Genomic DNA, 26,710 nt, shown 5'->3' on the forward strand with positions numbered 1-26,710 from the left:
TTATTTATTTATTTATTGGCTGCGTTGGGTCTTCGTTGCTGCCCGCGGGCTCTCTCTAGTTGTGGCGAGCGGGGGTCTACGCTTCGTTGCCGTGTGCAGGCTTCTCATCGCGGTGGCTTCTCTTGTTGCGCAGCACGGGCTTCAGTAGTTGTAAGGATGGGCTTAGTTGCTCTGCGGCATGTGGGATCTTCCCGGACCAGGGCTCGAACCCGTGTCCCCTGCATTGGCAGGCGGACTCTTAACCACTGTGCCACCAGGGAAGTCCCTGCTGCTTTTTGAAATAGCATTTCTGCCTAACGATTTTTAGAAGGATACTGAGAGGACATTCTGTTTCAGGGCATCATTAACAACTTTCTCTCCTGTTGTTTGAACTTCCTTATTTAAGGAGCGGGGAGAGTGTCAAGTCTTGTTCTTGAATTTACATATCAACATCAAGATGGTGGGAACCGGGACCCACCATCAGATCAATTTTTATAAAAACTCATTCAGCGTGATGATATTTGGAACTGGTTTTCTCAAAAACTGTTTTTGCTGCTTGGGAATAGTCAGTCAGCAGAGAAGAAAGCATTTGGCTTATTTGCTTAATATTTTAACCAAGTGAATTAGGTTGGGGGGCTGGGGGGAGGGGACAAGAAAGTGGGTGGGGGAGGCCCCATAAACAAGGTGATATATAATATTTTTTTTGTTCTCCTTTTAAATAAATACCGATCAGCTTTATGTTCAGAGACAATAGGAGCCGTTGGCTTAAATTTGCAGTTTACTGTATTTATGGCTGTAATATCAAGGTGCTGCCGTCGTAATTTCATGCCCCAATGAGAAGAGCAAGGTCGAAGCAAATGCTTCCATCGGCATCTGCTAACACACTAACTCATAAACAAGGCCCGGCTGGATCAGGTGGCACGGAATAATACAGGCTAATGAAATACAGCACAGCTTTCCATTACTGTTAGTTTTTACAGTGTCGTCATTACGTGTAATTTATGTTTAAAAAATTCAATTTTATACAAGGCACTGGGAAATAGGGGTCTACAGGTCATCCAACGACTTTCAGAGGCTCAGAGAGTCCTTATTGTACTCCACTGTTCCAACAAAATGTTAATAAAATAAAATAAAAATACTTTTTCCCTTTCTCCTCCCCTAACCTTTTCTGAGAGAGTTGACTTTTCTTTTAATTTGGGGAGTATTTTTAGCCAGCTGTCTTCTCTGCCTCGTCTCCTCCCAGAGTGCCTGGGTAGATAACTAGCTGTGTTCCGAGAGAGGTGACCCCTGCTCAGTCTCCCTGCGTCCCAGATGAATCTCCCAAGTCCTGTAAATAGAGGGACTGCGACGGGGCGGGGGTGGAAGACGGCCGAGTGGCCAGCCCGTAACTGCTGCCCGTCGCCACTGGCCCTCTGGCCCTGTTCCGTAGTTCCCGTCAGACTCCATATTTTTATTATAATACTCGGACTGGGCCGGAAGGTGCTGTCGGGCGTTCATCACCTTGCTTATATCCAAACTATTCCTAACCCTGCTGTCCTGGTGGTTGTTTGACCTGAGGGATACAGAGAACACTGCTGTCTGCTGTCATCTCTCTTCTTCCCCTGCATGGAGCCAGGCCCTGGGGCAGTGCCCAGCGGTCACTGGAGAGAGCGTTGAGGCTCCTTATTCTGAGAAGCCCTCGCACCGCCAGCCCCACAGAAAAAAGCCAGTCCTTCCCGGTGCCCGGTTTGTCTGAGCTGAGTGGTGGGAAAGGACCCAGCGGCACTGTGAGCCAGTTGGCTGCAGCTCACACAGTCAACCGGTTTGGTTTTGTTTGCATTTTAATAGAAATCTTTAAACAATTTTGTTTATCTTCTGAAGGATAAAAATAAGCAGGTGTGGCAGCCCCGAGGCCGTTGACTTCAGCTGCTGCAGCAGTAACACGGGGCTTTATTAATCAATAGAATGTAGCTCTCTTGTTTCTGTTCTTTTAAAAGAATCCCACCCTGGAGAAAGTGATGGAAGAGAAGTCCTTGGCCCAGCATCTACACAGGGGCAGTCTCCTGGGAAAGGGAACTGTTTGGAGAAGTAGATTCCAGAGAACCGAGGGAACTAGCAGTCCGTCCTGGCTCTGGGTCTTCGTCTGCACTCATCTGCACGGCTCCCTTTGAATTGAGCGCCGCTTTGCAGATCAGGCAGCTGTGGTCTTCAAGGTGAAATGAGAGAGGCAGGCATCCTGCTCCTCTGCTCACCTTGGACAAGTCCCCTCGTCCGTTTCTCCTCCTCTTGAGTAAAGCTAGTGAGTGGATGGAATAACCGAGCAGGGCTTTCTTAGTTTTGCTCTCTGTCAAGAACATAGTTTAATTGTCAATGTCATGGACTGGGGGAGGGGCTGGTAGCTCCTGGAATCACCAAGTAGCAGAGGTGAAGTTACTGAGAGAACATCTAAATGCAAAGTGCTAGTGCTAAAAGAAAATTTTAGGCTTTATTAAAATTGGCTAATTCTTCCAAAGGCAGCAGCTAAAGGACATGTGAGGCAGGGATGGGAGGGGAGGAGGTTTGCCTGCCACAGGACAGTGACACCCTTTCCTCCCGTCTCTTCTCTGCTCAGCCCTTGCTCAGTCCCTCTGCGGTTAGATTATTCCTTGCAGATAGCAATCAACTGGAAGGAAGTGTGTGTGTCTAATTTGCATGAGATTATTTAAAACAAAAAAAAAAAAGGTCTGCATTAGTCAGGGTGATGGTAAACAACGCAAAGAGCTGCCTTTTATAATATAGCCTGTGCCTCAGCTTTCAGAGCCAAATATAATTCACTTACAACTGGCAGTTTCCTTTATTATTCCTTTTAACCTTTTGGATTCTGCAAGGTCTCAATCTAAGTTCTCCACTGTTTATCTCACTGGTGGTGGGTGGGAACCTGGCTGTCTTATGTGTGGGCCCTACGGCAGTACCCCAACCCTGAAGGCAGTACCCCATCCCTGAAGGCAGTACCCCATCCCTAAGGCAGTACCCCATCCCTAAGGCAGTACCCCCATCCTTGAAGGCAGTACCCCATCCCTACGGCAGTACCCCATCCCTACGGCAGTACCCCATCCCTAAGGCAGTACCCCATCCCTATGGCAGTACCCCATCCCTAAGGCAGTACCCCATCCCTACGGCAGTACCCCATCCCTACGGCAGTACCCCATCCCTGAAGGCAGTACCCCATCCCTGAAGGCAGTACCCCATCCCTACGGCAGTACCCCATCCCTAAGGCAGTACCCCATCCCTGAAGGCAGTACCCCATCCCTGAAGGCAGTACCCCATCCCTACGGCAGTACCCCATCCCTAAGGCAGTACCCCATCCCTGAAGGCAGTACCCCATCCCTAAGGCAGTACCCCATCCCTACGGCAGTACCCCATCCCTAAGGCAGTACCCCATCCCTGAAGGCAGGGTCCTTTCAGCGCCAGGAGCTGGTGACAGGGTGGATACCTGCTATGTTCTGAGAGGAATGACACTCCACCCCACCTCAGGCTCTGTGAGTCCCAGATGAATCACTTGAGTCTTGTAGAGTCAATCTTCCCGAAGCTGGGGACACTCCAGAGGAAAAGGCCACTAAGGGAAGCGTAGGCACCAGTCTGTGAGAGGCCTCTGGATTTATTTGATTAGAATATTAGAAGGAGATGAGGTCGCTCTACCCTTGTCACTCTGGTAGTGTTCAAAAAGTTGTCCAGGTGTCATTTGCAAATAGGACCCAGGTGTTAGGTTCCTGTGTTGTCTTGGGATAGCCCCACAACAGCATTCACTGGCTCTTACCTATGGATGGGGTGCCGGTATGTGGCGGGGGCTGGGGGAAGACAAGTTAGTCCTCATATTTTCTTTAACAAGACTGAAGACTTCAGGCATCATTTTGATGTGTTGTAACTGTGCTGTAGCGGGCAGTCACCGGGCTGGGGTTTCATCTGGCATCGCCAGGCTTTTACTAGTATGATTTGAGGCATAGTTTTCACCCTCCTTAGCCCTCAGTTTTTTGGTTTTTGCTTTTTAATCTGTTAAATAAGGGCAACGGCTAGGGATAATGGCCCAGCTCTGAAATTATCTTATTCAGTGAGATCATTAAAATGCTTATTTTTTTAAAAAAGAAGAAAAATGATTCATTTTCTGTAACTAAATCAAAATCCTGACTCTCCAGAGAACTAGGGATATCAGAATCCCAGCCAGTGTAAGTTTAGAGCATCAAATGATAAGGTCTGTATAAAACAAGAGCTTGGAAGGAAGTGCTGATGCCCTTCAAACCGGGGCTTCACCAGTGGGCTTGGCTGCAATAGTGCAAGGAGCATGTTTTATTAGGAAAACAGGCTTCGTGAGAGCTCAGGGCCAGAGGGCAGGACAGTGGTCAGGGAGTCCTGTCCCTTTAGCCAGCTCCAGCTCTCAGGGCTGCAGCACAGCCTGTAACTTACTGTATATTTCCCCAGCGTTAAACATTATTGTACTTGTTTATATTTGAAAGAGCCAAAAGGGAAAATGAGAATGCAACCGAATGCTCCTTTTGGGAAAATTATCCTCATTTGCAGCCAGTGGCTGACAAGGCACACGAACCACCAGGTTTATGAAGTCCCATTGTGTACCAGTGACCAGCAGCTCGTGCTGACGCCGCATGTGCCACTGTCTTCTTTCGTGGCTGATTATGACTGGTTAAAACCGTGTCTTTCCTACTAGAACTCTGAAAGGGGTTCCCCTTTCTACCAAGAAGGAGTGACTGGCAGTCAGTACCGGGGCTGGAGCCTGGGAGGTGTTTGCTCAGCGAAGCGTGTTCTCTGTGTTTGCCCGGCTCGTCTGTCTGTCCTGCCCCTGTCCTTGGGAGGTGACATCACAGTAAAGCGGTCCTTTTGCAGCAAGCTGGGGGCTTAGGGAGGAGGAACGTCCCCTGGCTAGCCCCACGTATTCAAATTCAGCTCTTGTATTTGAAGGTGCCAAGCACCAGTAAATGATCCTCTTTGCCCCCTGCCAGCCTCTCCTCTGCCCCGTCAGTCTGTTGAGAGGATGGTGCGCTTACTCCGGCGACCCAGCAGCACTGAGACTCCACGGAGGTGTGGCCTCGCCCGCCACTGGCGGGCTCTGTCGTGTGCTGAGGGCAAAGAGGGAAAGGGATGCAGTGTTAAGTGGGGAGGGACCTCGAGTGCTCGGTGCAGAGAGGAGAAGAGAGGGTCCAGGGCCATTTAGAATAGTTCAGGAATTCTCCCTTGACCACTTGTGGTGGGGCATGAGGAGTTTGAGGGGCGGCTGCAGCCAACTCACACGCCAGCGTGGTGTGGGGCAGCGCTGTGCTTAGAGCATTAATGGGCTCCGCCGGCTAGCCCCTTGGCACAGAGCTCGAGGCACCATGCTTCGGGAGATGCTGACCCTCAGAGCCTCCTCGCACTTCACCTCCCCCAGGGACAGACAGACCATGCTGCGGGCCTCTGATGGAGAGCCGCCGGCCCGATGTGGAAGAGCTCTCGGCTCTAGTTTAAAAGTTCTGTGTTGTGGCTGGACTGGATGTCGGGATTCCCAGAACAGCTCGGGCCGGCCAGAGTGCTCTTTTGCAAAGACTAGCAGTGACCTCCCACCTGCTTCTCCCAGTCGCAGCGCTTGGAGCGCTTTTGTGCACACGGTTGCTTCCCCTGCGACACAGAGCTGCCGTGTGGGGAAGTCTCTCTCACACCTGTGCGCCACTCCTTGTGCAGATGCTCTGGATTGCTCAGTGCCCTCATCCTCTTCCCCCAGAGCCGGCGTCCCTGGTCTGCCTCCGACCTGTTGAAATATTCCAGCTGTGCACCCGCTGGAAATGTCGTCTTCCTGGGTTTTTCACTTGGCTTTTATTCCTCCTTGGGCAAAGCCTCTCCACATGTCATAGCCACTGCAGATGGCGCCCTGAAATTTCCTGATGTCCCAAGTGCACGGTGGTTTAGAGTGTTGGGAGGATTTTTAAAAAAAAAAGGAAAAAGAAAAACTAGCCAAAGGCGATATAGGCAGCCTATGATAGTCTAGAGTAATAATCATCTGAAAGTTTCGGCCTGGCCTTGTTTTGATCTGTTTTCTTGTTTTATTTTCTTCTTTACATTCTATATCCCATTCATACTAATCACAGTCAGTCCTGATTTTTCTTTTTATTTCTGCATTTGTCATAAAATAAAGCAAATTATTCCCGTCTTCAGAAACGATCTAGACTAATTAGTCGTCTCACCCAATAATTAGTTTTTCATTTCCCTGTCTGTTTTCATGCATTATTGTTAGTTTTTTCCCCTCTTTTTTTTTTTTTTTAACACCATTACAGATTAAAATGAGCCACATTTGCAGTTGATGGTATCTGTTTTCGGGGGAAGAATGGAGAGACTTCAAAAGCAGCAATAAACTCAAGGATAAATTAAGGAAATTGAATGAGCCACATTTGGAAGCAGTGTTGAGGCTAATATTCTGGCGCTTAAGGTTAAATTGCAGCTGAGAGAGGTTCCAGAGAATCCGAAATCGGGGAAGCAACTTACCAGGGTGCTAGGCATCCTGTGACTCTAAGGTCTTTTCTCAAATGATTTCGCTGCAGCCGTGGACAGTGGCAAAAGGTACTCACCTGCAGTTATGTCCTCTTCTCCCCCAGGGCTGACGGATGAAGAGATTGATTTGGCTTTCCAGCAGTCGGGCACGGCTGCCGATGAGCCTGCGTCCTTGGGCCCAGCCACACAGGTGGTGCCTGTCCAGCCCCCTCACCTCATTGCGCAGCCGTATAGTAAGTCACCCGCTCAAACTCTGGCTTTAACCTTGCCTGGGATTCAGGACTCCGGCCAAAGGGCAGCGCTTCACGTCTCCCAGGCTCAGCAAGCGTGACGGCGGGGGGTGGTGGGGGGAGCTGGGAGTAGGAGATGGCGCTTGGGTTTTTCCAAAAGAGTGTGACACACCCAAATCCTCTTCTAGACGAACTTTTAAGTATGTGACAAAGGTTTAAGACACAAGGTACCAGAATAAATGAGTTTATTGTATTGTTTCAAGTATTTTGGTTTCAAGCAGGAATCTGTAAAAGTCTTTATTGGTTCAGTTTCCGTTTTCTTGTATCAGTGCTTTTTGCATGTTACTGTTTCACTAATAAGAACATAAACATCTGATTTACGGGTGCATTCTTGTTTGGGCACTGAAATAACTTGTCTCCTAGTTTTATCTTTTAAAGTTAATATTAGTAGATTTAGGCTAGCCTTCCTTGCCCCACCCTCCTTTTCTTCCTTCCTTCCTTCCTTCCTTCCTTCCTTCCTTCCTTGTCCTGGCTATACCATGTATATTTATGTAGTGGCAGTCTGTTAGAGAATTTCACATTAAATGTGAAGGTCCTTTTTGAATGCAGCTTTTAATTATTACATGAGAACATGACCCATGAGAGGTTTTTGTTGTTTTTAAATGGAAGCTACTTTTAGCAATAAAGCTTCTTTAAGCTAGTAATAAATGTACACTTCCAAAATATAGGCAGAACTCCTTCTTTAAGTCACTTATGAAAAACCTAAAAAGGTTAAAATTGACTCCAAAGCAATGGAAAATTGCTCAGTTTTGTGTGTTTAACATAAGACTTCAGCCTTGGATCTGCTGTCTTTCAAAATGCCTTTTCTGTAATTGTCTTCATTTTAATGGTCTATCTCGGAAGTTTTCTTTTTTTCAGAACATGATTTTAAAGTGTCAGATATCAGATTTTAAAAGGCGCAATTTAAAATGCCAGACTTGTTTTGATCCCCACCACGTGGCCTGGAACTGCCTTCTGGCCCCCACTTCGCCGTCCTTCCCACAGCTAGGGAAGTGCAGTCGTCCGTATAGACAGCGCGGGGGCCAGGCAATAGGTTAGAATCTGCTTTGTGTGTCACAGGTCTCGTTTAGATATCACCTTTCTTTTGCTCTCTGGAAAAGGCTGAATGGGTGAGGCCAAGTAGCACGAACTCAAGTTGATCTCATCCGTGGTCGCCTTGTCTAACAAACCACTGGTGTCGTGTGACCTCTGAGACCAGTGCTCAGTGATGAGCCTTGTACTGGGGCTCCTGAGTCAGTGGCAGCTATTTGTCAGCCTGGGACTCATTCTCCGTCCTGGCTGACATTCTTTTCGATCCATTGTGTTGCTTTGGGTCACTAAACATAGTCTCTGTGTTTCTTTTAAACCAAAGGCTAAGTCTCCACACTTTTTCTTCAGTTGTGTCCTTGGGCCCAGGGTTCGATGGGATTTGTTGAGGATGGGCAGTGGCAGCTGGGGTGCAGAATTTTCTAAAATGCACATCTGTTCTGTTCCAGCTGTTTCCTCCATGGCTTAATACCAAACAGGTCTCTCCGCTACTTGGAAACTTCTTGCTCAGCACAAATTGTTCTGTTGGTCACAGAGTTGGCCTAAAGCATCGTGCGTTTGCCTACTTTCAGTGGGCACAGAGGGTTAAACTGCTGGTCTTTCTGAAGAGGCAAAAGAATGGGGCTGGGAGGGGCGATTCAGTCATTTAAATCACTCTCCTGCCCAGATGTCTCTGAGAAGAAGCATTACGAGTTTAGGTATTTAGGTAGGAGTATTTTTAAGAGTCTCCCAGCCCTAAAAATAAAATACATCTTCTTAGAGACAGACTCCTTCCTGCTTTGACGCTAGTATAAAAACAATGGTAATGGTAATTTTAAATACCTGGAGTTTTTTAGTTGTCACCCTTGAGCTTCATTCTTCTTGTACCGTTACCCCGCTCCTCTCAGCTTGGGGGTGACTCTACCTCTTCACTTCTGTACTTTTGCCAAGAGGTGTCAAAACTACTCCAAAAAAAAAAAGAAGCTTGATTTTGATTAATATAGAGAAACAAGACTTTGCCTGACTGATAATAAAACTGATAAATGACATTTGAATTACTTGTAGCGGTAATTTATTACATAAAATATCTTTTATTTGACATGCGATTAGTTGCTGGAAGCATCACTCAATCTGACTAGTTTAAACATGCTCTAAAATGAACCCCAGTAAAAACCAGGGCTGTCTGCTGCTGGCGTTATGAAATATACTAATCCTGGAGTGAGGGAAAAATCTGACTTTAAGTATTTAAATGATTAATTGGGTTTATATATATTTTTTTACCTTTCTAACCCCCTTAATTACAAGCAAACTCAGGGGAGTTTCTGAACTAGGTGTGCAATCTGCATGCTTATCACTGAGGCATTGCCTGCGTCCTGGGAGGGATTTATGGCCTCCATTCATGTGTGTTCCTGCAGATTTTACATCTGGAGCTCGGGCAGCCCTTTCCTTCCCATTTCTTGGCTTTTTAAGGACATTCCATCTCTGAGCCCAAGCCTAGAAAATGGGATTTTCTGGGCTCAGCCCCAAATACTCATGTCTCCAGGGAGCGTGGCTTTTCCGAGACCACCCCTGGGAGGCCAGTGCTCGGGGATCGCCACCTCTGGACTTGCCCGCCCTCCTGCTTGGTGGCAGGTGTCCCGCTCGGTGCCTCTTTTGATATCTCTGCTTTTTGGTGAATGTGGTTGACCTTGAGATGTTAGTGAATGCCAGCGTCAGCAAAGAGAACATGGAGACCTACCAGAAATGGTACCAGTTCATCACTGTTTATTAAGAACCTGCTATATGCTCAGTACTACAGTGTCATGAGAGATTCAAAACATGATCTTTAAGAATCTTACAGGCTCTCTGGGAGAGATAAGATAAACTCTTAAGAAAAAGATAATAATATAAGACATTGTGATTTAATGCCAAAATTAATTATACAGACAAGAAACTCCACAGGAATACAGAAAAGAGAAAAATTAATGTGGGCTCGAGAAGTCAGAGAAGGCTTTGTGAAAGTGGGAGGAGGTTGACACCAGGGGAAGCTTGGTGTCACCTGGTGTGAGAATAAACCAGAGTTGTCAGGGCTTAAAAGAAAGTCGGGTAGAGCTCAGGAAAAGTCAGGCCAGGATGCAAGAGGAAATTTGACATCTTCTGTTTCTCCTTTTGGTTTCTTTTTGTTCGGCTTTGAAGCAGGAGTCAGCGTGCGTGTCTATGTGCAGAGCCTAACACAGTCCTGAACATGAAGTCCTTGTAAATGCTTGACTGATTCATTCATTCTAAGATGACTTTTCTTCTTTTCCTTTCAGAGAGACAAGAAAGCAAGGTAGCTTTGAAATACAGGCAAGGCCAGTGTGAATTTTGTACGATAATAATTTTTCTTAGGCTTAAATATTCCACCCCCCCCACTGTCTTTGGTAAACAATTTAGGCTTTTTCAAAGACTGACCTACAGCTTCAGCTGCCTCTTCTTAAAAAAGGATGTAAATGTCTGAGGTTGGTGAAAGGCTTTGACATTTCATTAGAAATCCTGAGAGAGTGTTGTGTGTTCTTTCTCAGTTTGTTTCTCTTCTGGCCCTGTTTAGTAACATAAACTTTCCCTTGATTGTCTTAGGTCCCTGAGGGAGCATTGATCACTGAATGCCTGCTGTGTGCCAGGCACTGTGCCGGACCCCTGGGATGGGACGATTAAGGCCTGGCTGGTCTCTCTCTCCAGCCCTCCTGTCCAGTAGGAAAGACAGTTAAGGGAACACAGCAGTGCTATGAGGGCAGCCCAGGATGGTGGCACAGACAAGGTGAAGGGGCGCCTCAGAGAGCAGGAGATGCCTAACTGGACCTGGGGCATGATCGGTGCAGTGACCAGACAGGATGGACTGGAGCATCCAAGCTAAAGCAAAGCCACATGGACGTGAAACCATGTGATGGTTAGAGTGGCTGCAACATGGGATAGGAGTGTCAGAAGAGACGACCCGAGGGAGGTGGCCGCCAGGTCATCACCCTGACGGAGGACAGTCAAAATCACATGGCTTTTTTACTTTGAAATGCATTGTGTAATTATTTTTGAGGCTGTATTACCTATTTGACTGTATTATTCTTGGACTAATATTAAAATTATTTGTACCATCGGAGCAGATGCTGCGTGGGGAATTAGAGAAGACACGCTGGGTGTGTGCTGGATGCAACAGGTGTCCAGATGTTCTGCCCGTAACTCCCTTTCAAATGCCTCCATTCCAACTGGGGTGGAGGTTCCCCTTGCCTTGATCAGCCCCTGCTCGCCACCACACTACACTGAAATGTTTACTCACTTCCTATTAAACTGTGAGTTTCTTGAGCTCAGAGGTTTTTTTTTTAATCTATGGCCCGAGGTTCTGACTTAGCAGGTTTTCCAGAAACACTTGTTGAATGAATAAATGATGGCGGACGTGTGCTTGAGAATTGCAAGGCTGCCGAGTAATACCATCAGCTCTTGGGGTTGATACCCAGGTAGCCAGTCAGTGAGGCCTCCTGTGTGCTCTGTGCGGAGCAGGCCGCAGAAGTAGAGGACAGGCCTTGCCTCAGGAAGGCCCGGTTTAATGTAGAGGGAAGCCCCATGCTTGGGGCAGGGCAGCAAAGGCTAACCCATGCCATCTTGTATGGTGTGAATGGTGAGAGCTTTCTGGAGTTAAGAACAAAGCAACCCCCAGGGTGCTGATCTCAGGCCAGGCCTTCTGGAGGAAGCAGGTCCATGGAGGCACCTAGAAGCTGGGGGTGGGGAGGGTGTAAGTGACTCCGGAGGTGAGTGTGAACGGAGGTGGCGCTGTGAACAGCCTTTCTGTTCCCACCAAGAACTAAACGGGGAAGAATCTCTCCCGTTTCTCTCTCTCTCTCTCTTCCGTTTCTCTGTCGGTTTAGCACACAAATCTCACTTTTTGCTACATGGAAGTTACTGGTTTGTATATGAAGGAAACATTTCTCTAATTTTGAGGCAATGGTATTTTTCTTCTTTTGTCCATGTGACTGGTTTGGAATAGCAGCTCGTCAAGGGCCAGCACCTGTCCGTTTTGTTTGCTTTGTGGAATGCCCAGTGTGATGCCCTGTGGATGCCGAATAAATGCCACGTGTGGATGTTGAAGAGGGCAGGCGTTACAGTCGGAGTGGAGACATCCTTACCTTGGATTTCTGGGACCGTTGGAAGAGCCTTTGGTGTGGGTGGTGTCTGGGATCATGGCTGTGCTGAGTGCAGCCTGTGCTGGTTGTGTAAGATTCTGCAACAGATAAGAGTGGTTTAAACAAAACAAAGGACTCTTTTTCTAAGTAAACATAGGCAGTCCAGGCTGCTGTACTGGCCCTGTGGTCCTCAGGGACCCCTGCGTCCCTCACACCTGGCTGGCGTCCAGCTTGTGTTCCAGTGTGACTGCTCTAGCACCAGCTGTCCTCTCTGCTGTCCAACAAGCAAGAACAGGGAGAAGGAAGGAAAAGGGCAAGTCACCTTCTAAGGACACCTCCTGGAAATCGCCCACATCCCTTCCCCTTTCTCCCCATTGGCTGGAACTCAACCACGCGGCCATACCTGTCTGCAAGAAGGCTGAGAAATGCAGTCCTTGTTCTGGTGGGCGTGTTCCCAGCTTTTATATCCCATAGAAAGTTTGAGTTGGAATTAACACTAAATTCAGGATAATGGTTACCTCTGAGTGAAGAGGAAGATGTGGCTAGTTTCCATGGTATTTGGAAAGTTTTAACCGGTAAAGTAGGTGGGTTTAGGATTGCATCTTATTATCATGTTTCGTAACTTATCTAAATGTTATATTCTTTTGTAAGTATCAAATAATACAGGGTACCTTTAAAAAGTTGAATTAGAAATCTTACCTCTTGCTTCTTCCCTTGGTCTCAGCTGCTTAACTGAGCAGAGAGAGAACTTAGAACCCACCCTGCTGGGTACTGTTCTCTGTCCCTGCTGACTTTTAGCTCTCTCTCTTTTTAAAAAAAAAAAAAAATCTGAACAGACTTAAAAAAAAACAACAACAAAAAACAGCTTTATTGAGGTATATGTTACATAAAGTAATGCATCCATTTTAGTTGTACAATTTGAGTTTTAACAAGTGTACGCTGCCCTGTAGCCATCAATACTGTAGAACATTTCTGGCACCCCAGAAGATTCCCCGTGACCTGTTCCCAGCCAGTGCCAACCTGCCCTGACGCTGGGGCAACTCCTGGTCTGCTTTCTGTTGCTGCCCATTAGACTTATCTTTCCTGGGGTTTTGCATGAATGGAATCATACAGTATGTCCCCTCTCATGCCTGGTTTCTTTCGCTCAGCATCATGTTTTTGAGCTCCATCCAAGTTGTGCATATCAGAAGTTGCCTCCTTTTTATCACAGAGCCGTATTCCATGGTTAGGACGCACTGTGGTTTGTTTATCCATTTACCAGTTGATGGGCTTCCGGCTTTGGGCTGTTTCCAGTATTGAGCTGTTACGAATAAAGCTCTTTTAAACATTTGTGTACAAGTCTGTGTCTGTTTTTATTTCTCTTGCGTAAATGTCTAGGAGTGGAATTGCTAGGTCAGAGGTTAAGTGTAAGTTTCACCTTATAAGAAACTGCCAACCTGTCTTTCAAAGTGGTTGTACCATTTTACATTCCCATCCGCAGCGCACGAGTTCTGGTTGCTGCGTATCCTCACTAACGGTTGGTATTCTCAGTCTTTTTTAAATTTTAGCAGCTTTAATGTGTGTGTAGTGGAAACTCAGTCGTTCACGTTTCTGTGAAGACTAATAATGTTGAGCATCTTTTTATGTGCCTATTGCCCATTTACATATCTTCTTTTGTGAAGTGTCTGTTCCAATCTTTGTCCTTTTTAAATTGTCGTCTTATTATTGAGTTGGAAGAGTTCTTATATATTCTAGATTCAAGTTCTTTGTCAGGTGTATGCATGGTTAATATTTCCTCCCAGTCTGTGGCTAGCTTTTTCTTTTGCTTTACGTTGCCTTTTGAAAAACAAAAGATTTAAAAATTGATGACATCCATTTATCTTTTTTTTTTCTTTTTTTTAACAATTCACGGTTTTTGTGTCCTACCTGTGAAGCCTTTGCTTACCCCAAGGTTGGAGAGATTTTCTCCTGTGTTTTCTTCTTGAAGTTTTATAGCGTTAGCTTTTATGTTGAGATCTGTGACTCACTGTCAGTTAACTTTTGTGTGTGGTGTAATGTGAAGGTCAAGGTTCATTTTTCCCTAATGGCTGTCCCCTTGTGCCACCACCAGATGTTCAAAAGATTATCCTGTCCCCAGTGAGTTATGTGTCCCTTTATCAAAATGCAATTGTTTATATATACATGGGTCTGTTTCTAGCCTTATTTAAAAAAATTTTTTAACCTGTTGAAGTATATTTTACATACTATAAAACCCGCCCATTTCAAGTGTCCAATCAAATGATTTTTAGTAACTTTACTGAACGATGCACTCATCTGTCAGTTTTAGAGCACTTTCATTCTCCAAATAAGATCCTTTGTGCTCATTTACTGTTAGTCTTACCTCCAGCTCCAGGCAACCACTAAGCTACTTTCCACCACTGTGAATTTACCTTTGCTGGGCATTTCAGGTAAATGGAATCATACAGTATGTGATCCCTTGTACCTTCCTTCTTTCACTTAGCATGTTTTTGAGGTTCTCCATGTTGTATCATGTAGCACTACTTCCTTCCTTTTTATTGTTGACTAGTATTCCATTGTGTGGATGGACCACATTTTGTCTGACAGTTCACCAGTTGGTGGACATTTAGGTTGTTTCCAGTTTTGGCCACAGGACTCATGCTGCTGAGGGCGTGTGTGGGCAAGTGTGTGGACGTACGTTCTCATTCCTCCTGGGTAGCCATCTAGGAGTGCGATTGCTCACTCATTTCTGGCTTCTTAATTTTTTTCTTATCAGCTTTTTTTTTTTAATTTTTTTTTATTTTTGGGTCTTCGTTGCTGCATGCAGGCTTTCTCTAGTTGCAGCGAGCGGGGGCTACTCTTCATAGCAGTGCGCGGGCTTCTCATTGCAGTGGCTTCTCTTGTTGCGGAGCACGGGCTCTAGGTGCGTGGGCTTCAGTAGTTGTGGCACACGGGCTCAGTAGTTGTGGCTCGCAGGCTCTAGAGCACAGGCTCAGTAGCTGCGGTGCATGGGCTTAGTTGCTCCGCGGCATGTGGGATCTTCCCGGACCAGGGCTTGAACCCGTGACCCCTGCATTGGTAGGCGGATTCTTAACCACTGCACCACCAGGGAAGCCCTCTAATCAGCTTTTTTGAAGTATAATTTATACACAATAAGATTAATCCATTTTAAGTGTACACTTTGATGAGTTGTACGTACTGTAACTCAACTCGTGTAACCAATACTATAGTTTCATGTACTATAACGAAAGACTAAAATTTCATGTGAATGGAATCATACAGCGCATAGTCTTTTGTATCTTAACGTAATGCTTTTGAGATTGATCCAGGTAGAAAATATTTTAGACTTTGTGAACTACACGTTTCTGTCACATATACCCCCCCGCCCCCCATCCTTTAAAAATATGAAAACCATTCTGAGCTCACAGCTGAAAAAAAAGCAGGATGAGGTGGGACTTGGCCAACTGGGCAGAGTTTGCTAACTCCCGTGACTCCGATGTATGGTTATTTCACAGTTTGTTTATCCATTGACCATTGGTGGCTGTTTGGGTTGTTGCCAGTTTGGGGCTATTATGAATAATGCTTCTATGACATTCGTGTACAATGAGTCTTTGTGTGCACAGATATTTCCTTTCTTTTAGGTAAATACTTGAGAGTGGAATGCCTTAGTCACATGTTAGGTGTATGTTTAACTTTGTAAGATATTGTAAACCTGTTTTCCAAAATGGTTGTGGCATTTCATTTTTTTAAAACTTTTTTTCTATATTATTCTTTTAAAAAAATTTATTTTTATTTTTATTTTTTGGCTGCGCCACGAGGCATGTGGGATCCCAGTTCCCCAACCAGGGATCGAACCCTCTCCCGCTGCAGTGGAAGTGCGGAGTCTTAACCACTGGACCACCAGGGAAGTCTCCTGGTTGTGCCATTTTACATTCCCGTCAGCAATGTGTGAGAATTTCAGTAGCTCCACATCCTTGTCAACATTTGGTATTCTCAGTTTTTAAGTTTAACCAGTCTAATGTGTAGGTAATAGAATCTCATTGTACTTTTAATTTGTGTTTCTCTAATGACTAGTGATGTCAAGCATATTTTCATGTGTTTATTGGCCATTCATGTATCTTTTGTGAAGTGTCACTTTAAAAAATCACCTTGTTTGTCTTTTTATTATTGAGTTGTAAAAGGTCTTTATATATTCTGGTTACAGGTCCTTTATCAGATATATGTTTTGTAGATGTTTTCTCCCAGCTTATGGAGATATTTTCTTGACAGTGCCTTTTGAAAAGCAGCAGCTTAAAATTTTGATGATGTCCATTTTATCATTTTTTTTCCTTTTATGGTTCATGCTTTTTTTTGTTTTGTTTTGTTTTTTAAAGATTTTTTGATGTGGACCATTTTTTTTAGGTCTTTATTGAATTTGTTACAATATTGCTTCTTTTTTATGTTTTGGTTTTTTGGCCTGGAGGCATGTGGGATCTTAGCTCCCAACCAGGGATCGAACCCGCACCCCCTGCATTGGAAGGCGAAGTCTTAGCCACTGGACTGCCAGTGAAGTCCCTGGTACATGCTTTTTGTATCTTAGGATGTGTTTGCCTACCCCAAGGTTGCAAAGACTTTTCTTCTGTGTTTTCTGTTTTCTTACAGTTTTTTCTTTTTTGTTTAGGTGTATGATCTATTTTGAGTTAAGTTTTATGTATGGTGTAAGGAAAGGGTCAAGGTTCATTTTTTACCCCCCTACAGATATCCAGTTGTCCCAGCACAATTGTTGTGAAGATTATCCTTTTCTCATAGAACTGCCTTGGCTTCTTTGTCAAAAATCAGTTGACCACACAAGCGTGGGTCCATTTCTGGACTCTTCTGAATTCTTACAGTTTAATTAGAGCTCATATTTTTTAGTCTGTGAGTGAGGATATGGATATGCCTCTCAGTGTCCTTCCTGCCTAAAGATGACACTGCTGTTAGCATTGCAGCCCATGAGAAGTGGAAAAGATCGTCTTTCACAGGACGTTCATGTGAAGACAGGCCTTGGGTTTTCAGATGTGACTTCTGTTGGGCTGCTGTGGTGCCTTTGCCTTCCAGGCTGCCCAGGTGCTTCTGTTCAGAGCGGAGCTGCTCTGTTACTAGTTGCTGTGCTCTGGGTCGGTTTGTCTTTCTGGCCGCTGCCAGCCATCCATCCACAGCTCAGCCTGTGGTACCTTTCAGCTGGTCACCAGTCGGGAGACAGCTTCTCCTGTGCATTTAGCCTGGCAGTCCTTTGCTGTAACAAGCACTGATCTGGCGGACTGGCTTTATTCCAGTACCTCACTGTGAATGCGCCTCTCTTATCATTCAGTTTTCAGCGTGCCTTGCGAACAAAGCTGATGGGATGATTTGAGAAGCTGCTGCTGTGTGGAGTCACGACTCCAGCCTTGAAGAGCCTGGAGGGGACCACAGCTAGGCTTGCCCAGTGCCTGCCACTGCCCTGCCCTGTGCTCAGGCTGCCAGCCTCCCCAGGGACTTGATAACGTCTCCCTGTCGTCAGCCAGTACATCACTGGATCCAGATTGTCTCAGCAGGATGATTTCATGACAGCTTTCAGCTCTCTTTTGTTGATGACTCTTTACTGGATTGTGGGATTTCCTTGGTGTCCGAGAGTCCCTGAGTCGGTGGTTTCATGCTGTGTTGTGTGCGCGATTCCCGCTCCACATGTGTGTCCTTATTTGGTGATGTCTGTTCTCGCCTGCTAGGTGAGACTCTCTTGGTAGACTGAGATACAGGTAAAGGAACTGAGTAATGTTGGTTTAGTTGGTGTTCAGTGAAGGGTTAGGGAGCCCTGGGGTTCAGCTTTCCTGCCCCTGAGGCGGCTGCCATACACCATGGATTCACCGGAAGCCCTAGCCTTTTGGGCAGGCAGGCCCTGTGGACACTGTCAGAGCCCAGGCTAGTTGATGGAGTCCTTGGGAGGGTGAGGAAGGCGTTGAGTTCCGAAGAACCTGACGCTCTTCTCCCTACAGTAGTCTGACCTCTGACGTCGTTGCAGCCTCAGACATGAAGGCAGTCCCAGAAATGCTCAGCTGTGCAGGATGACAAATGCTGCCGCAGTCGACTGCCTGTTCATCCTCAGGAGAGGCCAGCCATGAGGTGCTGGTGAAGTGCTGGGCCTTTCGGCGAGTTGGCGAGTCAAGCCCATTGGGCGAGTGCTGGAGACAATTGGAATCTGAATGACAGTAAAAAAATATCATTGTCCCTGGGTACTTCATCTTTTGTTTTTTATTTTTTGGGGATTTCAGTAAATTTTTATTTAAGTGGCCAGAAGTATAGAGAGTGGTACTTCAGTAGAGTTCTACTATTTAAAGGTCCTTTGATGATAAATGTGTAACAGTGGAAAGTGTGCTAGTTTGGGATTCAGAAGACCCAGGTTCTAAGTTGGCACGAACTACCTGTTACCTTACAGGCATATACATAATATCTCAGAGTCTTTGTTCCCCATCTGTCCATTGAGAGATTTGGGCTAGAAAATCTTTAAGACCCTTGATAAATCTGATGAAACTTGAGTTGTCTTTCTTTTCTACCTCATCGAGATAGGCAAGTGACAAGATGTAGAGAGATTATTCCGAGCACTGAGTTGCCACAATTATTAGCAGCACAAGAGAAGTCAAAAAAGCTATCCTGTGAGTGAGATTACTGATTCTCTTCATGCAGTGATGCTGACAGGTAGGCCTGGGTAAACGGTGTGAGTTCACAAACTTGTTTATTTACCTTGTTGTTCCTAAGCCTGTGGAGAAATGTAGGCAGGCACCCAAGGCAACGCATTCTGTATGTCACAATTTCAAGGCACCCTTTTTTGCTTAAACCCTTCTCTGTATATTCTAAGTCATTTTTCTCTGCCCATACACCTCCCAAACTTCACTCAAGTTCTTCCTTTTCTCCTGTCCTAAGAATGTCAAAATTATTGAGTCTTTTCATTTTTATTGTGCTGGTGTCTCTGAGAAACTCACTGACAGACACCTGTTATGACTGATGTATTAATGTTCACTGCCCCTGGGTTCTTTAAATCTAGCAAAGCTCTGCCACCTTCAGTCAGATGGTCTGTGCTTGATGAGAAGAGAAAACCGTCTTTGGGACCATCTGGTGGTGGTGTGGAACCAGGCCTCTTGCCAGCTTGGCCCCCAGTCTGCCTTGTCTGCAGGTGGGCGTCTTTGTCAGGCTAGAGGCTCTGAAGCTTTTGAAAAGCTCATTCATTCCACTTCCCTTCCTTTTGAGCTGGAGCAGAAGAGCAGCTGGCCCTATTTTCCGCCCTTGACTGTATTTTCTGGACATTCAGGAGCATAGTGACAAGAGGCTGTAGCTCCGAGGTGCCCTGGGTTCCCTCATTGGGGGTCTGAACTGGACTTGGAAAAAAATTGGCCCCAGGGTGGGCAGCAGGGAGGGCTCCAGGTGGTCGTCGTGGCTGGGGTCTGAGCTAGTTTGGGGTCATGCCGAGTGCTTTCTCAGTTGCCCTGGTCTGTACCCCTTGAAAGGCGTGCAGTGGATAAGAGTTATCTCCGTCTTAGTTTTTCTCTTTTTTCATTTTGCCACAAGACAGGATTGTATCACACATCTCCAAAACGAGTAAAATGGCATTTCAGCTTCTTGTCTTTATAGACTCTCTGAACTTTAGGAAAGATCATTCTGGTCCCTTTTCATTAATAATGAAAACCAGGGGGCAATAAAATGTTCTTAACGCGAGCACGGCAGAAACAAGGAGCAGTGTGGGGGTGAAGGTGCGGCCGGCAGGGAGCCACAGGTGTTTCTTGGTGCTTGAGGAGGTCAGGCTCCGGAGAGGGGGGAGCAGCTGTAGGAGGGGTCCTGGTTCTTGGACCCCTGACCTGCCAGCATCTGCTCAGCCTTGGCTCTGGTACCCGGAACGAGGGGCTGCACTTCTCAAGGCATGCACTGTGTGTTTGCAGGAAAGAAGAAGGATGCAGCAAACTTTGGGTTCTGGTCCAGTTTTCAGCCCAGTTGCAACTGTTTTCCTGTAAGATATTTAGTGGGTATTTGAGAAGTCACTGGTGAGTAGAACTTTCTGGACACGTGCCCATTTTGAATACTTTCTCTGGGGAGTTTTGCAGCACAGATGGACGTTCTGGGTGTGGATTGAAGCCCCACGGAACAGCGTGGGGCTTCAATCCACAGCGACTCTTTTGAAAAGTGGCAAGGTTACTCTGTCTTCGCTTTTTCCTCCTAAAAATGAACTTGCACCAGACGTTGGAATCAAGGCACTCAGAGCAGAGCAGGCTGAGCCGAGAGAGGTGCCTGCTTGGGACCTGGAGCCTCCTGGCTTCTCAGGGTCACAGTGAAAGGTCTACCTCAGTGGTCTCAGAGTTTTCCATTTCACGATCAGCGGTCTCTTCTCTATGTCGCTCCGCATCGGATGGGGGTGTTCACTGCAGGTCAAAGCAGCAGAGCTCCCTTCTGGAGACAGTGTGTAGACGTGAACCCTGAGTGTCACTGTGCAACCCTGGAGAGGAGTGGGGAGTCTTGGCTCGTCGTGACCCAAACCCCAGAACCCGTAAAAGAATAGATCGATAAGTTTACGTAAACATGAAAACACTCTATGCCACAAAAAGCAGACCATAAGCAGAGTCAAAAGAAAAATATACTAGGAAGAATTTTTACAACTCCTTTCACAGACAGAGGGCTAATTGCGCTGTTGTATAAGAAGTTTCCATGAATTGAGGAAGGAAATTAATAAAGAAATTGAGTAGAAAAGTAGGGAACATACAGTATACCAAAAAGGAGATGCAGATGAAAAGATTGCTCAGCCCTCACTTGTAATCAGGTAAATGCACATGAAAGCTAGAGGGAGGGACTGTTGTTTTGCTCTAGTACTGGCAGAAATCTGTGCGTGTGCTTAACCCATTATGTTGGGGTGGCTGTGAGGAAACAGGTGGGCATGAACTGGTTCAGCCCCCGTGGCGGACAGTTTGGCAGGCTATCTCAGACTGCTCTGGCCCAGCCTCCTAGGAGTTCACGTTTACAGATGGACTTGCACATGTACGTGAGATGCCATATGTACACGCTCACTGATGGCAGCATTGTGTGAAATAGGAAAAGACTGGAAATCATCTAAATGTCCATCAATAGGGAATTGGTTTAATGGAATATTATGCAGCTTTAGCAAAAAAGAAGAATGAGAAATAGGGGAAAAGAGAAGGAAAATAGTGCCTATGTGTGTTGCCTCACACTTGCATAAAAGTTCTCTGCAGGATAAAGAAGAAACTGTTAACACAGTGGTTCTTGGTGGTGGAGGAAGCCTCTCTGCAGTAGACTGACGTGTGCTGCGTGATGTTTAGACCATGTGCGTGTATTACCTATTCAGAAACTGTGCGCTCAAGAAGGGAGTTGATCACAGTCTGTGCAGGAGACTCTGGGCTGGGCCACATTGGGAAAGTCGCGTGGAATCCACAGGCGGGGGCAGGGTCAGGTGGCCAGGGGGAGACGCTCTTCCAGGCTCTCCCATCACCGTCGTCCCTGCCTCCTGAGAGCCCCCTTCAGCAGCTCAGGGAGGAGGGAGCATGCTCCTCGCCCCCTTGGAGGTCTTTGCCACTTGGATCCCCGATCAGACTGCATGCCAGCAGCCCCTCCTCCCCATGTGCTCACATCCTGCCAAGGACTTTAAGAACCGCCCCTCTCCTGCGCTCCTTTGGTCATGAAGCGCCAGGACGTGGCCGGTACCTGCAGGCCCAGGGGAGGGGGGCGGCTGGAGCCACAGGTGTCCGTCTCGGAGGAGATGAGGCGCTGGCCGCGTGTGGAGTGCGGTGGCTCTTCCTCCCTCACCTTCTCTCCGAGACCCACTTCCAGATCCCAGGTCCTTGTCGCAGCAGCGTGCCTCGGGCGGGTGCCTTCTGGGTCACTGTCCTGGCACCTGGTCTGAGCGCACAGACTGGTGGTGTCCTGCACCACTGATGGCTCTGGAAACAGTGGCCCATGCACCACCACCACCCCCCGCCGCCCCCTGCCCAGTGACTGGTCCCTTGAGAGGAGGCAGCTGGGTGGCCTGGACGTGGCTGCTCCAGGTGGACGTTCCAGGTGGAGCTCGTGCTTTCCCATGTGCCTGACAGAATTGCTGGGCGTCACATCAGATTATGGGCCTGAAAGCACTTGTAAACAGTTCATGGGGAAGGTTATGAAGTAGAAAACTCTCCTCTCCTCCTCTGGAACTAGAAGTTCATTCAGGGGTTGGAGGGGACTTTGTGTTCCGAAGGGCCTGATCCTACATGAAGACCGGCTGCCCGTGTCCGGATCCCCTGAGACGGTCCGTCCTGGGCTCAGTCCCTCTTGCCTTTGGAGGCCCCTTGCGGTAGCTTCTCCCTGCTTTCTTGCCTCCGCGGCCTCCCACCTGTAGCCGCCCTCGGTGCTCCCTGATGTTCTCCCAAAACACAGAGCTGACCACGTCACTCCCTGATTCAGAGCCTTCAGTGACCCCGCTGCTTGTGAAACGACGGCCAGGTTCCTTGGGTGCGCTCACTGCCAGGCCAGCCTTTCCCACCTTCCCCCCACCCCACTCCCCCCACCGCTCCCCTCTCTGCTCTTGCTGTCTCTTGGCCAGCAGTAGCCCCCTCACCCTGGGTGAAGCCCAGGGGCTCCCCCGTCTGCTTGAGCACAGGTCAGCCCCAGCCTTTGCACTTCCTCGTCCCCTGCCTGGAGCGCCGTGCCCGGGACCGCACAGGCCTCGGCGTCCTCCTCCACCGAGGCCCTGCCATCCGCGCTCTCCTGGTCCTGTTCGGTGTTCTCGATCCCTGTCTGGAGCCACCTCGTTCGGTCGTTGGTAGGCTGTCTCCTCTCCACCAGGCTCAATGTGAGAGCAGAACAGAACAGGGCAGGGGTCTCGTCACCACTGTAACCTGTGCCTACGACACTGTCGTGCACCCTGTTGGGGCTTCATAAGGTTGAATGAACAGGTGATGCAGCCTTTGCCCTGGCTCTGAGGTGGCTCCAGGCTCACATAGGAGGGCGTGTGGACGTGTATTCGTGCACACCTAGGTGTGCTCATGGCAGCCTCACTGGATCCTCTATTCCTCGAGAGTGGAGCCCGTGCCCTAGGTCTTCAGATCGCCTCTGCCGCCCACCCCCCACCCCGGGCCTCAGCCCCTCTAGACACCAGCCCACGGCAGCTGCACAGTCCAGGGGCCTGGGAGGAGGAGGGGGACGCAGCCCAGCCGCATCCGGACGCTCACCCCCCACCTGAGCACGAGACACACCCCCCGACTGAGATGAGGAGCCTGAATCCACGTGCTCTCCTGCCTCAGGGGGGGCGCCGGTGCCTCTTCTCCTGACGTGCCTTTTCCCCCGACCTTAGGCCCTGCGGGTTCCCGGTGGAGAGATTACAGCGCCTTGGCCATCATCATGGCAGGGATAGCGTTTGGCTTTCACCAGCTCTACAAGGTAAGCTAAGCTGCCCCTCCCTGCACCCCCTTGGCGCTGCCCTGAGCCCGGGGGCAGCAGCGGGCCTGCCTGCAGAGGCCGAGCGCCCTGATGATCTCGCTCGCTGAGGGGCGTCCAGGTAAAGTCCTGGTCCTGCTCCCACCCGGATGGGTGCGCTTGGCTGGTTCAGACCCGCCTCATCGACTGGACTCGGCATCTCCCCTCCAAGTCCCTGCTGCACAGGGTGACGAGGCCCGTCGATCCACGAGCCACATCAGGTACTTAGAACAGTGCCTGGCACGTACTGAGCAGGCCAGACCTTTTTGAGAGACAGAATGACGTGCGGTTAAGAGCATGGACGCTGGAGCCCCGCTGCCTGTGTTGCGCCCTGGCTCTGCCACTTGGCAGCTGTGTGACCGCAGGCTCAGCGGTCCCGTGTGTGAAATGGGGACAATAGTATCTACCTTACGAGGCTGTTGTGATGCTGAAAGGAGTCAGAGCTCCTCTGGAAAGTGCTCTGCGCCCAGCACACAGGAAGCGCTCTGCACGCCCTTGAGAATCTCAGTACGAACGTATTTACAGGATCTGCCTTTTCCCCCTATGTATTGTGTTGGCATCCATGTAAACCTAGGGTTTTTCATGGACTTCGTAGTCAACCCTCAGGATCCCAGAGTTCATTGCTTACAACGGAGCTGCAGGCATGAAGTAACGTTTACTTCCTTGATACCAGCTACTAATCAGATACTAATTACCAGCTACTAACTTTGATTTGAAGCAAGTTGAGTCTTTTTTAGAAGATGCAGAGCCAAGGTAGGTCCCCAGAGACAAAAGGTAAAAGAGTGGCTGGAGGACTTACTCTCTGCTGGTCCTGGAAAGAGAAGCCCCTTTCCTTCTGAGGCCACCTGCGACTCCATCTCTGATTTGGAGATTTTTAAAAAAGAATCTGAATGACTATCCAGCCTCATGTTGTAACTTTTTTTTTTTTTTTTTTGGCCACGCCACGCAAATCCTAGTTCCTAGTTCCTAGTTCCTAGATCCTAGTTCCCTGACCAGGGATCAAACCCGTGCCCACTACAGTGGAAGCGTGGAGTCCTAACCACTAGACTGCCAGGGAAGTCCTCCCATGTTTAACTTTTAGCACGTGAAACATGTTTCAGCATTGCACTCTGGGATTCTTAATTTTTCACTTAAGTGCAAAAGCTAATGACAGAGTTGTAGCAGAATACAATCTTTTCAGTGTAACATTTATTCTTGAAGTTGGAAATCTCCACGTTAGAAATCCAGAAGCAAGATGTTCTGGGTCCTGGACTTCTCCCTCTGACGCCATTGTGGGCTGAAAGCCTATTTCCAACCACTGACTGCATACAGTCACCAAGAAGAAGAATACGCTAAGACAGGATTCTCACATCAATGTCCCAGCTCTACTAAGCGGTACCTGATAGTCACATGGCTGCCCTTGGACGGCCTGTGATCTGGTGGAGACAGAAAGCATAGCTCCCCTTGGAGCAAAGCAGAGATATCCTCAGTTGTTTCCACGAAGCTCTGATCTTTAGTCTCTGCTTTAAAAAAAGAAGAGACATTGAAAGATCAGTCACGATGGTGACAAGAGAATTTAAAAAACACCTGCTAAATTAAAAAACAAAAAGGAGAGGTAAGCTGTTATCTTGTTTTATAAATATGTAAAGATTTAGGCTGGGGTAGTGTATGTGTTCCTTTCCTTGGCATTTTTGATCTTAGAAATGGAATTTTTAGTCCATTACACGTATAAGAATTTCTTGACTTTTATACTTAGGAAATTTTCAACCTGGAACGTAAGGCTCCATTTTATGAGTTTCGGCTCAGCTGTGGGTAATAACTCACACGATGGTTGAAAAGCACTTTGCAAAATAGAAAATGCTTCTATATGTATGCTAAATAGTGATCTTCACTTAGGAGTTGCTCTTGAAATGAGTTCTCTGACAGGCCCCTTGTGAGAGACCTCCTTTCCCTTCCCCAGTACAGAAGCCTTAATGGAGAAGCTGCTGTCTTTTCCTGTCTGGGGCCCGAAAGGAGTAAGAACCAAAGTCTCCTTTGGTCACACCTGCCAGTTACTACACCTGCGAAGCCTGCACTGTGTCACCCCTGGTGCCACCCCAGTAAAGTTGGTGACTGGTCTCACGCTCCTAAGATGGGAGGCGCCACGTCCTGAGCTTTTGGAGTTTGGAGCCCATGTTCTTTCGTCCAGCTCTCCCAGCGGGCACCTTGCCGCCCACCTCTGTCCCTTCACACCTCCAAGCAGGCAGTCAGTTACCAGCTGTGCCCCTTCTGCCTTCTTCCTGACGGTTCCGAGATTCTCAGAACATTCGAGATTGCCCTGCAGCGTCAGCTTCCTTTTTCCCCCACGGTCAGTTTCTCCTGGTTCTGCCCCTTGCTCCCCCTTCTGCCCCATGTCTCAGTTCTGGGAGAGTCTGGCTGCATTTAACTCTTATCTGAAGGAAGCTTGTTCTGAGGATTCAGGGCTTTTCGAAGAAGAACGGGTGTGACCTCCTTAGGCAGCCTCGGAATACCCGTATTATTATCCCCTCCTAGTGAAAGAGCCAAAGGTCCCACAAATCTGTTGTGGATTTTGATCTTGTTTCTTGAATAATTTTTTTTGTTTATTTTTACTCGTTTGTTTCCGAATGGAGAATTCATTCACGTGGTTCAAAATGTTAAAGGTTCAGAAAAGTGTACAGCAAACTTCCCTCCCACTCCCCACTGGAAGCCACCAGTGGTATCACTTTCTTGTATAACCTTTTGCATTTTTATGATATACAACTTTTAAAGTAGAATTTTGAGTATTTTTGGACACAGAAGTATTGTATATAGCACCATTTAAAAATCTAAAGGAACCAAAAAGTGCTCCATCATAGTGGGTCAAATTGACTTTTTGTGTCCCTGTTCCCTGGTTCTGGTCCTGATTCAGACAGAGTTGTTTTTTTGTTTTTTTTTGTTTGTTTGTTTTGTTTTTTTTTTTTTTTGTATGTGGTTATAATCACGGCCTCGTAATTTTCGGATGTCTTGTTCATTTACGGTGTTGGCGTAGGGTTTCCGAAACCCAGGGTTGATGGAGAGAAAGTTGGTTGGCCGGAGAGAAAGTTGGTCGGCAGAATCTGAGAGACTGTTGAAGAGTATCCCAAGTACGTAGCCATTCCTCACGCGCACCGTGCTTCTTGCAGAAGTACCTGCTCCCCCTCGTCGTGGGCGGCCGGGAGGACAGGAAGCAACTGGAGAGGATGGAGGCGAGTCTCTCCGAGCTGAGTGGCAGCGTGGCACAGACAGGTGAAGATTAATGGCCCCATCAAGTCACCCCTCAAAGCCTTCTCCGAGCAGCCCCTTCTTTGCCCCCTCCCCTCTCCCCTCCGTCTCCACTTTATGTGGTGACTTCATTTATCTGCTCTGAGAATCTGTTCACATTTGCAAATGAAGCCGCCGTCATTTCGG

The 26,710-nt window shown here is 47.6% G+C and overlaps 1 protein-coding gene across 6 annotated transcripts in view; it reads left to right on the forward strand.

Moving 5' to 3' along the window:
- Positions 1-26,710, forward strand: part of PEX14 (peroxisomal biogenesis factor 14) — a 138,673-nt gene that overhangs the window by 104,564 nt on the left and 7,399 nt on the right. For 5 of the 6 annotated variants that reach the window (XM_068538867.1, XM_068538864.1, XM_068538862.1 and 2 more), the window contains 3 exons: positions 6,573-6,701; positions 23,184-23,269; positions 26,446-26,548. In XM_068538867.1, coding sequence (XP_068394968.1) covers positions 6,573-6,701; positions 23,184-23,269; positions 26,446-26,548 — 318 coding nt within the window. The remainder of the gene's footprint in view (positions 1-6,572; positions 6,702-23,183; positions 23,270-26,445; positions 26,549-26,710) is intronic. The other variant, XM_068538866.1, reaches the window with a different exon arrangement.

Source organism: Eschrichtius robustus, chromosome 3 (genome assembly GCF_028021215.1).
Source record: "Eschrichtius robustus isolate mEscRob2 chromosome 3, mEscRob2.pri, whole genome shotgun sequence".
Lineage (NCBI taxonomy): Eukaryota > Metazoa > Chordata > Mammalia > Artiodactyla > Eschrichtiidae > Eschrichtius > Eschrichtius robustus.